At 42.7% G+C, this 16,844-nt stretch overlaps 1 protein-coding gene across 1 annotated transcript; it reads right to left on the reverse strand.

Annotated features, from left to right (window-relative positions):
* Positions 1-535: 535 nt before the first annotated feature.
* Positions 536-16,079, reverse strand: PRKRA (protein activator of interferon induced protein kinase EIF2AK2). Its single transcript, XM_035134493.3, has 8 exons — positions 15,897-16,079; positions 14,269-14,438; positions 12,059-12,140; positions 9,768-9,846; positions 8,538-8,655; positions 7,493-7,590; positions 6,775-6,949; positions 536-4,973 (listed from the first exon to the last, which is right to left on the reverse strand). The coding sequence occupies exons 1-8, from the start codon at positions 16,055-16,057 to the stop codon at positions 4,816-4,818; spliced, it is 1,041 nt and encodes a 346-aa protein (XP_034990384.1). The 5' UTR covers positions 16,058-16,079; the 3' UTR covers positions 536-4,815.
* Between the last annotated feature and the right edge of the window lie 765 nt (positions 16,080-16,844).

The following is a 16,844-nucleotide window of genomic DNA, read 5'->3' on the forward strand; positions in this document are numbered from 1 at the left end:
TAGCTGGCCATGATTTGGAGTACAGTGGTCCCTCAACTTACGAACTTAATCCGTTCCAAATGCACATTCGTAGGTGGAAAAGTTCGGAAGTCGAAACGCGGTTTCCCATAGGAAAAAAATATTCGAAAAAATTTGTAAGTTGAAAAAACCGCATGTAAAAATTCGTAAGTCGAGGAAACCGCATTTAAAGCCACCAACGGTTTCCGTTCGGATGTAGAAAAATTCTTAAGCGTGTGGCCATTTGTCCCGTTCGTAAGTCGAAACCTATGGATGTTGAGTAATTCGTAAGTCGAGGGACCACTGTATTGCATTTATGAGATGATCAACACACTGCAAATAATGTAACGGTATGGCTTAGTAACTACCACTTAAAAGCGGGAAATTTTGTGTGCCACTCACTAGAGCTGGGCTTTTGATGTGCGTGGGGAGGGACACACACCTAATTTTGCTTTTGGTTTTTCTACAGAAAGCTCAATTTCACTACAAAATGGTAAAATGTGGTTGCTTAATAACTGGGCTACGAATACTGAAAAGCTTAAGTTAAATCACACATTTTTATTCACACTCACCGTTGTATGTACAAACAGCAGGGAGCACGGCAGGTCATACTTCCCTGGTACATTTGCCCGTGTTACATACAAGCAGTGGAAAAACACATGTATATGCTGTGTATGTGACAATTTTTGATACCAATACATTAAAAACATGAGGTAAAAGTGGTTGTCAGATCCTTGGATGTGAAGAGAACTGCCTGCATATTTAATGTTGCTACAGTCATCATATATAATAAGCATTAGAGTATAATTAGCCGCTTTGTATCCAGTATTGCTCAGGATTTCCAAGAAGGAAAACAAAAAAACCCCAATGGTTAAAATCCACGGTTTTCAAAAGTTCTGTACGTAATCTTGATTCAAAATGGCATCCAGTCGTATCAAGAGATGAAAACCTGCTCCTTGATCTCAGGAACCATCGTGCAAAATTTGGTTACACTCGTAAGAGGTACATAGGAAACAACTTTCCAAACTGAATAGCAGGATCACATGATACGCTTCAATTTGTTTCACAACTTTTGATAGGACAATTTAAATTGCAGTTCTATACACTCTTCGCCTGCAAGGCCCATTCAAAGCTGTTGAGACTTGTGTCCGATTTGCACATACATAGGGTTGTTCTTAATATTTAAATGAGTATGGTTTTGTAACTTTCAGCACATTTTTGTTTACTGTTTATACAGCAGGTACCTAAACTCTTGGCAGAAATTAGCTGTTTGCAACTCAACAAAGCTTTTGCACTGCAGTTTATGAAACGAATAGGATTTCTTTGGGATGTGATATTTAGATATATCTGACTTGTGGTTTTTTTTAATTTGAGGGGGGAAATGTTTTCAGAACCAAGTAATCTTGGCAAAATTGTGATGGCATTTTCTCTCATGGAAACACCTCCCCCCCCCTGATGATCTGTGATCCGTAATCCCTCTTTCACCCCTAGGCCTCACTACCTAGAGGTGAAAATTTATTATTTTATAGGCATTATCTTAGTTGTCAATGCAAGACTGAAGAATGACAAGAAACTTTGAACGAGTGTTTCTTGTCTCAAACAAGGCCAAATATTCAATTTACCAGTATACGTGTATGGGTAAATATTAAAATGCATATATGTGACTGAAAGTCAAGTTTTATCTTGTTGATTTCCACCAGCTAAATGATGCCAGGAAAAGTCCCCAGGAGCATGAAAGTGAACTATTATGCACTTAATACTTTGCTGCAATATTTGAGCAGAAATAGCCAAAAATGAAATCTTCAAATAAGATTATGTTGTCTGTCAGAAAGATATGTGTGCTATTCCTTACAAAGAAGTAATTCTGCAAGTATAGGAAATTTATCAAAAGTCTAGCCTTTTTCAAACCAGGGCTACTTTAATCCCACAGCACCTTTTATTGCATATTGAATGAACACTGGCTCACATAGATAACTGACAGGGTTGCCATATTCCCGAAAGTGAAAATCCGGACAGAGGTTTTTCTCTCTTGAAGTTATTGAGCTTTTTGGGGAACATATCCCCCCAAAATCTAAGCTTTTGACCTCCTCTGGACATTTTACCCATTTGCCACGTGAGAGCCGGGCACTCTATGCTAATATCCAATAATGCAGTTCTTCCCTCTCAAAAAGAGCTGGTGCAGGCATGTGGCAGCTAGCATTATCGACACGTAACTGCATCCACAATGATCAACATGAATAGCCAGTGTAATGTGGGACACAGGAACTCTTGAATGACAATAGTGACTGCTTGCACGAGTAGAACTCATTTTCTGTTTATGAAAATAGTCAATGCAATCTTTCAATTGCCATGTCTTGGGCAACAGCTTTACCAGCTCTTCCTGTTGAGAGCAAAGATCTCAAGTGCTGGACCTCTCCAGCCTTAGAGGCCTTGGGTGTTCCTGCACATGCATTTGGGGTTTCGTATCACCATGGGGACTATTCAGAGACTCCACAGCTGTTACAGTCCCTATAAAACAGGGGTGGCCAACTTTCAAGAGACTGCGATCTATTTTCAGAATTTAAAACTGGCAGTGATCTACCCTCATTTTTGGGGGGTTCAGCTCAAAGTTGTTGAGCTTTTGTAAGGGAGAAAACCCCCATTTTTAAGGGGTTCAGCTCAAAGTTTTAGAGCTTTTTTAGGGAGAAAAGCCCTGTTTTTTAGGAGTTCAGCTCAAAGTTTTAGAGCTTTCTTGGGTAGGGGAAAAAACCCCTTTTTAGGGGTTACATTTTTTGGGGGGGGTTTAAAGGCAAGGGACAAAGGGGTAAAGTCACTCACGAAAATAACGCTATGGATGAAAACAGCAGCACAGAGAAAGCTCTGTCTTCCCTTCCAGAGATAAAACAACAATGGAGGGTGGGGCGAGGGGGTGGGGCAGGATTCAGTTTTAGCGACGCTAAGGAAAGGGAGCCAGAGATCAACCAAAAACTAGCAGGGATCTACCAGTAGATTGTGATCGACCTGTTGGACATCCCTGCTATAAAACACCCAGGGCCTCCTTTTCTTCAGTTGTTTCAATGAGGTCTGAAGGCCTCTTGGGAGGCGCAATCAGCCTGCAGAGGGAAGGAACTGTTCCACTTGAATCAAGCAGGTCACCTTGAATTCTATAGCAGCTTCAGCTCAGTGGGACGCAAACTGTCTAGCAGAGCAGGCTGAACATCACCATCACAATTACACTATCTCACGAGAACAATCTGCATATAGGCTTTTGCATTCAAATCCACTAGTGCATGGTTACCTTTATGTGCAAAACGTGTATTAACTGCTAGCAGGCCATTGTGATCACCTCTAGAAAAGATGCTCTGTCTTAATTTGCTATGACCATCTTAATTTGCTATGACCAATTTACATAGCGAGCCTCTCCCTCTCCTCTAAATATACAGAATACATGCTTTAAGATTAACATAAAAACTTATTACTTGAATTATTCTTTAAAAGAATTGATTAAAGAATGACTGATTCTTAATAGTTACCTTATGAAAAAGGGCAGTGATGTTAATAGTCATTATTTCTGTAAAAATTCAATCTTCAAACCATAGGTTTAAAAAGGCCACAGTTCACACAATGAGAGAAAAATCCACACACAGGAAAATGAATAATATCCTATGGCCATAACATAAAGCTTTTCAAAGCACTGGAGCATTTCAGATACCACTTTGGTTTTTAAGATCCCATATACACAGGTATTCACAAAGGAGCCTGTAAGCTTCAGTATATACGTAGTGCAGGCTCAAAGCTACTTTGTGATACAAAAACTTGGTACAATAAAGACAAGAGTTCTACAATTCTGTGCCAAACTCCACCCCTAATTCCACAACCAGAAAAAAAAGGAAGTTACTGTATTCAGAACAAATGAAGACGAACCGTTTCTGTCACACATACTTCATATCTGATTCTAAAACTTTCTCCCCCCCCCCCCCGGTTTGATATTTTATCATGAAACGAAGTATAAATGAGTCATGCAGTGTTAAACAGAAATCAACATACAGTGGTACTTCGAGTTACAAACACCTCAGGTTACAAACTCCGCTAACCTGGAAGAGTTACCTCTAGTTGAGAACTTTTTCCCAGGATGAGAACGGAAATCGTTTGCCGGCGACGCAGTGGCAGCAAGAGGCCCCATTAGCGAAAGCACGCCTCTGGTTAAGAACAGTTTCAGGTTAAGAACGGACCTCCGGAACGAATTAAGTTCATAACTAGAGGTACCACTGTATAGGGGTGGTTTGGAGGGGAAAGCCTGTTGAGACTGCAAGCCCTGTTCCTGACCACAGGAAGCCATTCTCCAAGGATCAAGGTAGACCTCATTCTAAACATGTGATTGGTAGCCACACCTCTAGTTCCTCCCCCGTTACACCCACTAGAACTTACCTCATGTCATGACATCATAGGTTCCTCTTTTCTCACTGCAATGTCATGTCATAAGTTTTTCTGAACTAGAATATGGAGCGAATGGGAGGAATTGGACGTGTGGTTGAAGTTTGAGGGGCAGCTGCTCATTTAGAGCAAAGCTTGTTTTGGGCTTTGGCTCCAAGGATTCTCATTCATCAGATTCTGGGAAGGTGAATTCTGTATCTCATTCCACGCCTGCGGCTGTGGTGGTATCTGGACTTCCAGATAAATAACATACTTGCGGTGACTGATTTGTTTCGTTGTAATGCGTAATTGTATACACGTGTGTGGGTTCTGTGATGTGAATTTTTTAAAAACACAGCTCCAATGATCTGGAAACCATTCAGCTTGGATGGATACGTCCTTAAATATTTCCCTTTTGCTTGAATCTTATTTCTGTGCAGCCATGATCTTTAAATATTGTAGTGCATTGTGAGCGGCATCATTGTGGGCGTTGCCCCAGGAGATTCCAGTCCCGTGACAAACTGTGATTGGATGAGTTGAAAGTTCTGCAAGACACTGGTATTGTCCATTCACACTCAGCTCCTCTGAAAGGACAAACACAGGTGCTGATTAGTGGAATATGAGGCCACTAATTTTAGAAAATACCAACTACACTCATTCTCCTTCCCCGACATTGTGAATGAAAGTACCATACTTTTCCGTGTATAACATGCCCCCTTGTATAAGATGGCCCCTATTTTGGGGGACTCCAATTTCAGTAAATGGCCCAAAGTTGTTGAGCTTTTTTGGGGGACAGTTGCCCAGAGTTGTTGAGCTTTTTTGAGGGGGAATGCAGTAAATCACTAACCCAGCGGTTGCAATTGCTCACACCACTCGCTAACGATCGCTCGCATCTGCTACAAGCCTCTGACAGATACCAACAGCAAAAGTAAATAGCAATAACAATTGCCACAGCGGCAGCCAATCCTCCGCAGCCCTTGACACAGCAACCAATCAAACACCCATTTCCAATAGCTAATACAAAAAACCCTTGCCACAGCCACCAATCACACTACAAATCGCCAATGACAATCTGCAGCTCACGGCTGCAACCAATCATCCGTCACACACCCACTACCCGTGTAGAAGATGCCCCCACTTTTTAAACCTTATTTTTGAGTAAACAAACCCAGTCTTATACACAGAAAAGTACAGTAATCAGGATGGTGTCTGTCACATAAAAGGATATATGACTGTAATATGTAGGAAACCATCTCTCCCAACCTGCTCTGGAACAACACAAAGATTCTATTACCTATACAGTCGTACCTTGGAAATCAAACGGAATTCGTTCCGGAAGTCCATTCGACTTCCAAAACGTTCAGAAACCAAAGTGTGGCTTCTGATTGGCTGCAGGAAACTTCTGCAGCCAATCGGAAGCCGTGGAAGCCCCATCGAACGTTTGGCTTCCAAAAGAACGTTTGAAAACCAAAACACTCACTGCAGGGGTTCGATTGTTCAAGAGCCAATTTGTTTGGGAGCCAAGGCATTTGAAATTCAAGGTACAACTCTATAGGTTTGTTCACATTACATTGGGCACAGACACAATCTGTCACAGCACATGTATAAGTATTTGTGGTAAAGAGTGTACACTTATTTGTGCAGCTCAGCTACTGTGTAGGCATTCTACAGTCACTGAACTTAACATGTGAATAACTGTGTGTGTAGCTGCACAATTTACACTTGCTGAACATGGCATATGTCACATGGTAGCACTTGGGTAGCCTTGCCACCTGCACAGACACAGAGGGCTGGATCTAAATTAATTTAGTTTCCCACAGAAATCAATGCGACTAAACCATGATTAATTTTTCATTTTGGCAGGACAAAGTCTGGATCCAATACATTTGTCTAGATTTCATAATTCTGTATATAACTGGATTTATGAACTACACTTCGATGCAGTAATTATTTCCGGATACAGTTCCATCACTTGACAGCCCTAAATTCTTGTCCAGGTTCTTTGTTTGTGACCTATGTGAATTATTTTGTCAAAGCACTAACAATAAACAGCAAGTTTAGCACACATATCCCTGAAAACAGCACCACCATTTACATACTGCACCCTTTTAGCAAATTCAATGTTCCAAATGTTAGTGCTAAGACTGTGTGCATCTTTTAATTACCGGTATTAGACAAAATGTGGTGAAAGTGTGTTCTCTGGCTACTGTTAGTACTAAAGTTATACAGTTCATGTTAATGCTGGAAGAAAATGGACATTTCATAATCCCGCCCCTTTTTGGTACACACTTCACTGGAAACTTGGTTCTGCCTGGCCTGTGTTGGGAAAAAAGATACTAAGAAAAGAAGATGCATCTCGCCCATGGACACCCACATGGTTCTTACCTATATTCAAGTATTTTGTATTAAAACCTTGCTCTTCTGCAAGTTCTCCAAGAAGATGAACATAATCTGTATTAGGAATACTGAGTGGACTTATTTTCAGCAAAGTAATTTTTTCTCCAGAAGAGTTCCTTAAGGTGCTCCATGTACACCCCAAATTAACACTCTGTTCTTTTCCCTGGAACAAATGAAGGGCATTTAGACTTTGCTGTGTTTTAAAACCATCATCCAACATCTTCAAATGCGGTCATTCCACTCCCCTTGTATATGTATTAAACAAATACCAAGCTCTCCTATCACATTATGTTCTACCCAAGTATTTCCACACTTGTTAAAAGCTTGCTTTTAATATGGCTTCTCCAAGATTCTCTTGGTCTGTACTACAGGGGCCTATGTTTTCCATAAACATTCTTCTTTTTAACTACAACTCTGAACTGTAAGCGTCAATCAGAAAGAAAGAAAGAAAGAAAGAAAGAAAGAAAGAAAGAAAGAAAGAAAGAAAGAAAGAAAGAAAGAAAGAGTGGGAGAGAAGACAGAGAAGTTGTAGCCTAGAAGATGAAGAATGTGGAGGATAACAGGGCAGGGGTGGGGGAGTCTAGCTTGCCTGTGTATATTTAACTATAGGGCCTTAGTATGAGCTGGACAATTAATGAAAATGAATGATTGCATTGTTAGGTTTGAATAGCTAACCAGTTGCTATAAATGTAGATGAAATACTTACTAAAGAAATTGTGATATTGTCTCCAGAAAAATTATGGAATTTATCAAGTAGTTTCTCGGCGGCGTTTCTCTTTGCTAATTTTTTAGAAGTCCCAATCCCTTTGTAAGAAAACAAAAGCAAGAAGGATTAAAATAAGCAGAGAAACCCAGATTAAGATACATGCATGCCAGAAAACCGAAACTAGACCAACAGCCTGCAAGTCAGAGACTACATATCCATCAACTCAGCCATCCTTTTGAAACTCCCCTGTATGTCTTGTTCTGATAGTTCCACCTGTTAAGTTTACATATGTTAATTATTAACTTGGGAGATCCTCTCTAGCCATTGCCAGGTGTGAGTTTCTGCATCACAATAGAAGAAAGCTGAGAGGGTAGAAAAAAGGAGATATTGAAAGTGGACCTGACTACAGGGCCAAATTTGAGGAATTTTTTTTGTCCCAAGCAGCTCCTATTAATTAAAAATCTTCCCCAAATGGGTGCAGTGCCTACCTGTATACAGGTGTCCACAGGCAGTTCCTTCCCCCTTCCAGACCTTGTTTAGCCTGACTAAGCAGCAACAGAGGGCAGAATGGAGACACAGAAGGCATGCAGAGTCTTCTGCCACCTGTGCTCTTACAGGTACATGTATCAGGATAGGTGAGAAACAATAACTTGTTTAGCCCTATGTAGATTTCTATCATTAGGCTGTTGGTGCTCCAATAGAAATAAAAAAACAGGGCACATTGGGAGATGGTGTACTGATTTTTTTTTGGGGGGGGAACCAGAGTGGCAGGGGAAAAAAGCACCCCCTCCATCCACCCTGCCAGGATTAGGTGGCCCCTCCACCTTAAGACACCTTCACAAGTAGGAATGCTCTGCCAAGGCACTTATCCCGACTTTCAAGTTATAAAGTCCTCAAGGCAGCTTGCAAGAGAGTTATATAAGATACAATTTTTTAAAATGATCAAAAATAGAACATTAGTGGGATTTCTTCGGATAATTAATTCTGTGGTTAAATTCAGGTTTTGCTACATTTTGTGCTGAGGAGGAAAAAAAAAAGCACGTACCTGTTTCTACAAATGTCTCTATTCTGCAAGTCATTGTAAACTCTCTCTTATGGAGCGGCCCTGTCTCCTGTGCCAGTGAGTACTCAGGAAGTCTCCAACCCCTCTGAATAGCTAGCTCCTAGGTAAGAAGGTAACAGGACAATTTTCTGATCTAGCCTCAAAACCACAGCCACGTGTCTATTCAGAACAGGTTTATTTATTGTGATTACTTCAGTGGTAACTTGGAAAGCAAAATTCTGATGTATTTTGCTTTATACTGCATACAGTATATCCTCCTACATCTCAATCTAGGACAGAGCTGAGGGGACTCCCAAGATCAGCGTGTTTCATTGTGCCAGAGCAGCAGTCCAATGAAAGCATTCTATTTCACTGATGTGAAGAGTAAGTCTTGCTTTCATTGGTCACTACTCTGCCCAAATAAAAGCTTTCCATCTTATATATATCATCACAGTGATGAGCTGTGAGCTTTGCATACAGTGTGCATGAGAAAACCTGACAAACCAACCAATCCTTTCTTTTCTCCTCACCACCCATTCTGTAATCACTATGCTTTGCTTTTTGTTGCTTACTCTACATTCTTTCCTGAGGGTATAGGAACTGTCTTCTCCTTCCTCGGTTGAGCTACCTGCTACTGACTGCTTGTGTTGCTTTCTGTCATCAGAAAATAAGAAGGAAACAAAGATGATGTTACATGCATAAGGATCTAAAGATAATTTGTAACTTAAGTGTAGAACGACTTTGACCTCTAAAAAACCAAAAGGTATATAAAGGACCGCCTCTCTCCATATGAACCTACCCGGACCCCGAGATCATCTTCTGAGGCCCTTCTTCTTGTGCCTCCTCCATGAGGTGTGGAGCATGGCAACATGAGAACGGGGCCTTCTCTGCAGTGGCTCCCCGTCTATGGAGTGCTCTCCCCAGGGAAGTTCGCCTGGCGCCTTCATTATACACCTTTATGCGCCAGGCAAAAATGTTTCTTTTTAACCAGGCCTTTGGTTGATCTTACTTATACCCAACACCATTTTAGAATTCTATTTGGGGGGAGCGTTATTGGGTTACTCCTTTTGGTTTGATTTTATATGTTGTGGTCTTCTTGTGAACTGCCCTGAGACCTCTGGGTATAGAGTGGTGTATAAGTTGAATAAATAATAATAATATAATAATAATTTAAATTTTAAAAAGACACAGAACTTCTGAATATGGTACATTTTAAATGTCGTTGCAACTTACCTGCAATGATCCAATAGGATTGGACTGATTTGGTGCTTGATCGAGACGTTCGGGGGTTAAGTGGTCTGGCAAAGAAATGCTAAAAGGAACATAGTTAACTTGAAAACTGGCAGTTTCAGGCATCATTTCGCTAACAAATCAGGATTCAGTCCCAAGCACATTCTACATTTTAATATGAGACTGCCCCACTAAAACTACCTCTAAAAGATGTTTAAAGTAAAGAAAGCTGACGTGCTTTTCTATGTCTGAGTTGTGTCTACGTTTGCACATGTGGAGGGTTTTGTTCCCCACAGGCAGTTTCCTGTGCTTCCTGCCCAGGCTGCTTTTTAAGTTCAAGGGCCTTGATCCAGGAAAAAAACAGGCAGAATATTCACTGGCAAGAAGGAGCTTCTCATGGCTCCTTCCCAGACATAAGTCTCATGTACAGTGGTACCTCAGGTTCCAAACACTTCAGGTTACAGACTCCACTAACCCAGATATAGTACCTCGGGTTAAGAATTTTGCTTCAGGATGAGAACAGAACTCGTGCTCTGGCGGCGCGGCAGGAGGCCCCATTAGCTAAAGTGGTACCTCAGGTTAAGACCAGTTTCAGGTTAAGAACGGACCTCCAGAACGAATTAAGTTCTTAACCAGAGGTACCACAGTACTCTCAAAAATTCCCCTTGAGGGATGAGGGACCCTCCAGAACAGCATGGGACAGGGCATGGAGGGGCCCTGCTGTGGGGTGGGGAAATCAGAAGAATTTGCCAGGGATGCCTCGTGCAATCAGAAGTGCCTTTCTACACACACAAGGCACTTTGAAGCCAAGCCAAGGAGTTTCAAAAGCAGCATGGAAGGAGTTGACATCTCCTGTAACCACAGTTATCTGAAGATGTCATCTTGCCAAAATTTGTCATGGAATAAGGCAGGAAACTACAAAACCGATCAGCTTCAAGAAAACACTATGATTCTATAAATAAGGCCAGAAGGAAGGGATAGCTCAGTTGGTAGAGCATGAGACTCTTAAATCTCAGGGCCGTGGGTTTGAGCCCCACATCGCACAAAAGATTCCTGAATTGTAGAGGGTTGGGCTAGATGATCGTGATCCCTTCCAACTCAATGATTCTATGATCTATGAAGACCTTTGTTAAAGATTTAACAGTATTGTTGATACTGCTCCAACCTGACTGTGGCTTTAACTTTGTTGTTGTTGAGTTATTTAGTCATGTCCGACTCTTCGTGACCCCATGGACCAGAGCACGCCAGGCTTTGACTTATCTTCATATTAATAATTACAGTGGCCCCTCTAGTTACGTACCGCTCTGGATACGAATGCGGCAAACCCGGAAGGGTATACTTCTGGGTTCCGCCGCACAAGCATGCACAAAAGCGCTCAGCACACATGGGCAAAAATGCTCAATCTCGCCACGCATGTGCGCAGAAGCGACGCCTCTGCCTATGGACTTTTTAGGTTGTGGGCAGACCCCCAGAACAAATTTAATTCGTATCCAGAGGGGCCACTGTACTGATCTGTTTTATTAAAATATTCATAGATTGTCTTTTGGTGATAAGGCTGTTCTACGTTTTGTTTTATTTTCCCATAGCTTACTGTATGTTAACTGATTTTTTCCCTTTGGCTGTTAGCAGCTTGGTACTTCCCTTGGGAAGGAAAAGCATGATACATGCTATAAATTAAATGGAAATGAAAAAGTAAGTTTGAATGGTCAAATGAAAAAGTAGCAAATATTTTATTCTATTTATTTATTAACTTTTTCTCCCACCTTTCTTCTCAAAGGAGCTCAGGACAACAATTGACTATCTTTTTGTACTGATAACATTTACAAGTTTGTACACATGAGACTAACAAAGATTGAAAACAGGTCTGAGTTATGAAACCACAGTTTGTTAAAAAAAGAAACAGAGAAACCTTTCATACTCTTACAGTGTCATAACTATCTTACAGTTACATGAAAGGTGACAGAAATTGTGACATGATATGGTAAAAACTGCTATTTTATCACTTCCACAAAAATACAAGAAAAGGTTTTCAGGAAATGAATAACAATGTAACAGCAATTGTTAAAATACTACTTTACCACTTGGATATTAAGCAGTGAAGTAACCATCCATCTTAGATGCGGTCACCTAATTTGGCCCCATTTCCCACTGCTTTTTATAAACCTATCTCCAAATCAAGTACGTTAAGGATCACAGCCTTCATTTTAAAAATATTTGTAAAGCTCTCGTCCAAAATTTTCCAGCAGGTCCCATTTGGCAATAACACTGTTTCACAATGATCAAAATCAACTCACCAAATATTTGAATTGCCCTTTAAAATGTTCAGGGCGGCTTCTGCAGCTTTGTGTTTTGCAATTTTCTTGCTCGGACCCTCTCCTGAATTAATAAGAACAAAAAAATATGTGAGTGTTCTGAAGAGTAAGCTACTGTATGAAAATCCAGCAGTCTGAATGTTTCGTTCTGAAATATCCATTTTCTGTTTCTTGATAACATGAAGAGTGTACAGACCTGTTTGGATACTTTTCCCACAAAGACAAGATTATCTTGCCGGTGTAAGCAAACACAATTGGGGGGGGGGAATGTGGTGTGTGTCTAAATAATAATAACAATAATAATTTTATTATTTATACCCCGCCCATGTGGTTGGGTTTCCCCAGTCACTTTGGACGGCTCCCGAAAGAGTATTAAAAACACGATAAAAGATCAAACATTAAAAACATCCCTAAACAGAGCTGCTTTCAGATAGTCTTCTAAAAGTCAGATAGTTGTTTATTTCCTTGACATCTGATGGGAGGGCGTTCCACAGGGCGGACGCCACTACTGAGAATGCGCTATACAGTGGTACCTTGACTTACGAACAACTTGACAACCGAATTTTTTGCCTTAGGAGTGGGGAAAATTTCTCGACATCCGAAGGCCGAATTGGGCCCTCCCCGCTGCCGGCGGCCTCCCACCGCCCCCCCCCCAGCTGCTGGCGGCTTCCTGCCGGCCTTTATAGTGCTTTTTAGGCCCCAGAACGAATTAATCCATTCCCAATGCATTCCTATGGGAAACCATCGTGTCGACTTACGAATGTTACTAATTACGAATGTGCATTCGGAACGGATTAAATTCGTAAGTAGAGGATCCACTGTATAACATTTTGCCACTCCCATTCTAAAGACATCACTAACATCAGAAGTAGCTCTGAATATTTTTTGAAAAATTGCATCTTTAAGATAGTGGTTGGGCAGCTGATTCCTATTCATCTGTTTATGCTGTTAAGTTCTCAAAATGTGAGGGTATATATAAAACACACCTGAAGGGGAGATGCAGAGTTTTAAGAAGGCAGAGGGGCCTGCAGCAGGCAGTTTCCTCCCAGCAGCAGAGACTTAGTATTGCTGCCCTCAAAACTGCTGTACTAACTATGGAAGCTGCACAGAGGCAGAGAAAATATGGTATGTTTGGCTCGGAGAAAAGATGATTAAGAGGTGATACAATAGCTATATTCAAATATCCTAAAGGGCTGTCACACAAATGATGGGCCAAATTTATTTTCTGATGCTCCAGTGGCTAGGATCTCAATTATTGCATTCAAATGGCTAGAAAATGTATTTAGACCAGTGCTTCCCAAACATGCTTGCTAAAGTGAGGTGGGACACTCATTAAGTGAGCTTGTGGGGCCTAATCCAAACACTATCGTCATTCTACTGGCCACGATAAATGCAAACTTCCTTGTGTGGCACAAGATCAGTTTGCATGTCACACATACACCCTCAGTGCTAGGAACAGTGCCAAAGATCAGAGAAATTACATCACATTAAAAAAAGGTGGCAACCGTTTTGCTCAGGGGTTCGATTCCTGGCCCCCACGTGCGTCAGCAGAGCTTTCATAAGCCCACCCTGTCCCTGTAACTGGATGTGCGCAAAATGGTTACTGTCTGTATGGTGTGTGTTTGGGTGGACATGATGGGAGTTGAAGAATACGATCAAGGGATAACGTACTATGCAATTAGAAGATGCAGGAGAGGGAAGAGTGAGTTCTAGAGTTAGAAATGGGGGGAAATTATTTGGGCTTCTAAGGTTAAGGAGGAGACACAAGAGTCGGTAGCAGAATTAGGATGAAGGTAGGAAAGACGGGTTCTAGGGCTAGGATGGAGAACAAAAGGATGAAGGAAGAGACATTTGGGTTCTCCCTTTAACCATACTGGTGCCCAACACACTAGCTTAGAAACAGAGGGAGTATAAAACTAAATAGAAGAAACATTTATTTTAAACATTAAATGCACATTGCATGCAATTAAGAACTCAGACATGAATCCAGAGCTGGCCCAAGACTTTTGGGCTACCCCGCCCCACCACCTGCCAGGGAAGGGGTGAGTGAAGATCTACATCAGGAACAAAGTGGGGAATAAAGATCTACATCAGGATCTGCTGCCCCTGTGGCTCCTTCTGCCCAAGGCAGCTGCCACCCCTTGCCTCATGGATGGCTCGGCCCTGCATGAATCCTATCAAAATGTACAAACCTGTTGCAGTTATGTCACCCATAGTGACTTTATAGGTGAAGACTGGCATATGCACTTGCCCCTCAGCTTTTTCAAAGTCATATACAGGATTGAGATTAGCCTTTGTGCCATATTCATGTAACAGCTGAATTGGTGTTTTCCCCGGTTTGGATGTAATGATTTCCTCCAAGCTGTTTACAAAGTAGAATAAAAAATTTATGAATATTTGAGAAAGAAGGAAATCACATGCAGTGCGTTAAAATATTGCTTTCAAAAATATGCTGTATCATTCATTTATGAAACTCAGAGGTACAATCTGGAGATATTGAAGCCTGCTTCTGATCATAGCTGCCAAGTTATCCCTTTTTTTTAAGGGAAATTCCCTTATGCTGAATAGGCTTCCTCGTGAGAAAAGGGAAAACTTGGCAGCTATGCTTCTGATAATGAGTACCTGTGGACAGTTATAAAGAAATGTTACCAGACATGTGAGACTCCATTCTTTGGATATTGCACTAGAGTGGGAAGAAGAGGAAGCGTGAGCGACTAGCACTTCTTCCACGGTGCTTTTGTCCACAAAACAGGCTATGCACAGAACCAGTTGTCAGATTATATTATTGGTCTCTCCACATGCCTTGGAGAATTTCAGTTTCTTTTTTCTTTAGCAGATCTAAAGAAACATAAAACTTGCACTTTTATTTTCCTCACTCTCAAATTTGGTGCGCTGAAATGTTGAAGATCTGTGAGATAAGATCGCCCATCTCTATGCAATCATTTTGTATAAAATGCAAATTACCCCCTCTAAATGCTGCCCCCCCACTCGCCTGTGATAGCTTTCCACATAAAAATAAAGAAATGGGAGATCTGATCGGAGACCAGCAATGCCTTATCTACTCCAGTTCTGAGCTACTCCTTCCCTCTCCACTGTGTGCTGTGTCACCTATAAATATTGCAGGGCTGTGTAACCTACATGCAAGAGCAAATTTAAAATGTGTAAAAATTCAACAGATGACTGGCAGATTCTGCTCTAGGATTGAGGAGTGGGTGTTGTGTTTTTTTTAAGATAATATTTGATTTGGGACAGAACAAGGAAAAAACAAGAGAAAGGAATCAGGGTCAGAAAACCAGTAGCATTCAAAGAGCGCAACATGTAATAGACATATACATGCATTCCCTCTTTCTAACCTGCTAAATCATCCTAAGTGTCACTGCGCATAGGGTTTCCTTCCAGGTAACGGAGTGTACACACACACACACACACACACACACACACACACACACACACACACACACGGGTTTACTTCCAGGTAACCGAGTGTAGCATCTGCTTCTCTCTTACAAACACACACACACCACACACACACACAAACACGGATTTGCTTCCAGGTAACTGGGTGCAGCCTCACCACACTCGCGCCATTCACACTGCCTGCTACGGTGCGCGCGCGGGTGCTTCTGACCCCTCCCCCCACGATCTTCCAACCCGAATCCACGCGCACGCGGGCGCCGCTTCCCGCCAGCGACGGTTGCTTCCGCGCGCCTCCTTACCGAGCGCCGTGGTGTGCGCGGGTGGCGGTGACCCAGAATGCTCCGCGCCCGCCCCACCCCGCTATATAGAAAGCCCCTTACCCACCCCACCCCTCGCGCGTCACCTGACGGTTTTCAGTTTCTCCACCAACACCGGGGAGTTCCGCTGCTCCGTGCCCGGCAGCCCCCCTTCTTGGCTTAGGATAGCCGGGCAAGGGGCAGGCTGAGGCAGAGCCATGCTGCTCGCCGCCGCCGCCGCCTCCATCTCTTCCTGGCCGGGAAACATCCCTTTAGCACGGCCCCTTCTCGCGTGTCACGTGTGGTTCCGGGGGCCAGTTTGAGGGGAGGAGCCGCCCGGGAGGCTGCAAGCGGAGCAGAGGCGAGAGAGCGGCTCGCCTCAGTGGGTCTGCGAGAGAGAAAGGGGGGCGCTGAGGGGGCGGACGGGATCCCCAGGGAAGCCTGGAAATGGCGCTTCAGTGGTCACAGTGGACGCGTTCTAGCTCAGGCGGTCCGTGGGGGGGGGGAAACCCCATTTGCTTCCTGTTACCCAGATCCTGAGGGACCCAGGTGGCGCTGTGGTTAAACCACTGAGCCTAGGGCTTGCTGATCAGAAGGTCGGCGGTTCAAATCCCTGTGACGGGGTGAGCTCCTGTTGCTTGGTCCCAGCTCCTGCCAACCTAGCAGTTCGAAAGCACGTCAAAATGCAAGTAGATAAATAGGAACCGCTACAGCCGGAAGGTAAACGGCGTTTCCATGTGCTGCTCTGGTTTGCCAGAAGCGGCTTTGTCATGCTGGCCACATGACCTGGAAGCTATACGCCGGCTCCCTCGGCCAATAATGCGAGATGAGCGCGCAACCCCAGAGTTGGTCACGACTGGACCAAATGGTCAGGGGTCCCTTTACCTTTACCTTTTAACATACCCTCCAACATTTCTCCTATGAAAATGTTGTTGTTGTTTAGTCGTTTAGTCGTGTCCGACTCTTTGTGACCCCATGGACCATAGCACGCCAGGCACTCCTGTCTTGCACTGCCTCCCGCAATTTGGTCAAACTCATGTTCGTAGCTTCGAGAA

This window comes from Zootoca vivipara, chromosome 1 (assembly GCF_965207765.1).
Source record: "Zootoca vivipara chromosome 1, rZooViv2.hap1.1, whole genome shotgun sequence".
NCBI lineage: Eukaryota > Metazoa > Chordata > Lepidosauria > Squamata > Lacertidae > Zootoca > Zootoca vivipara.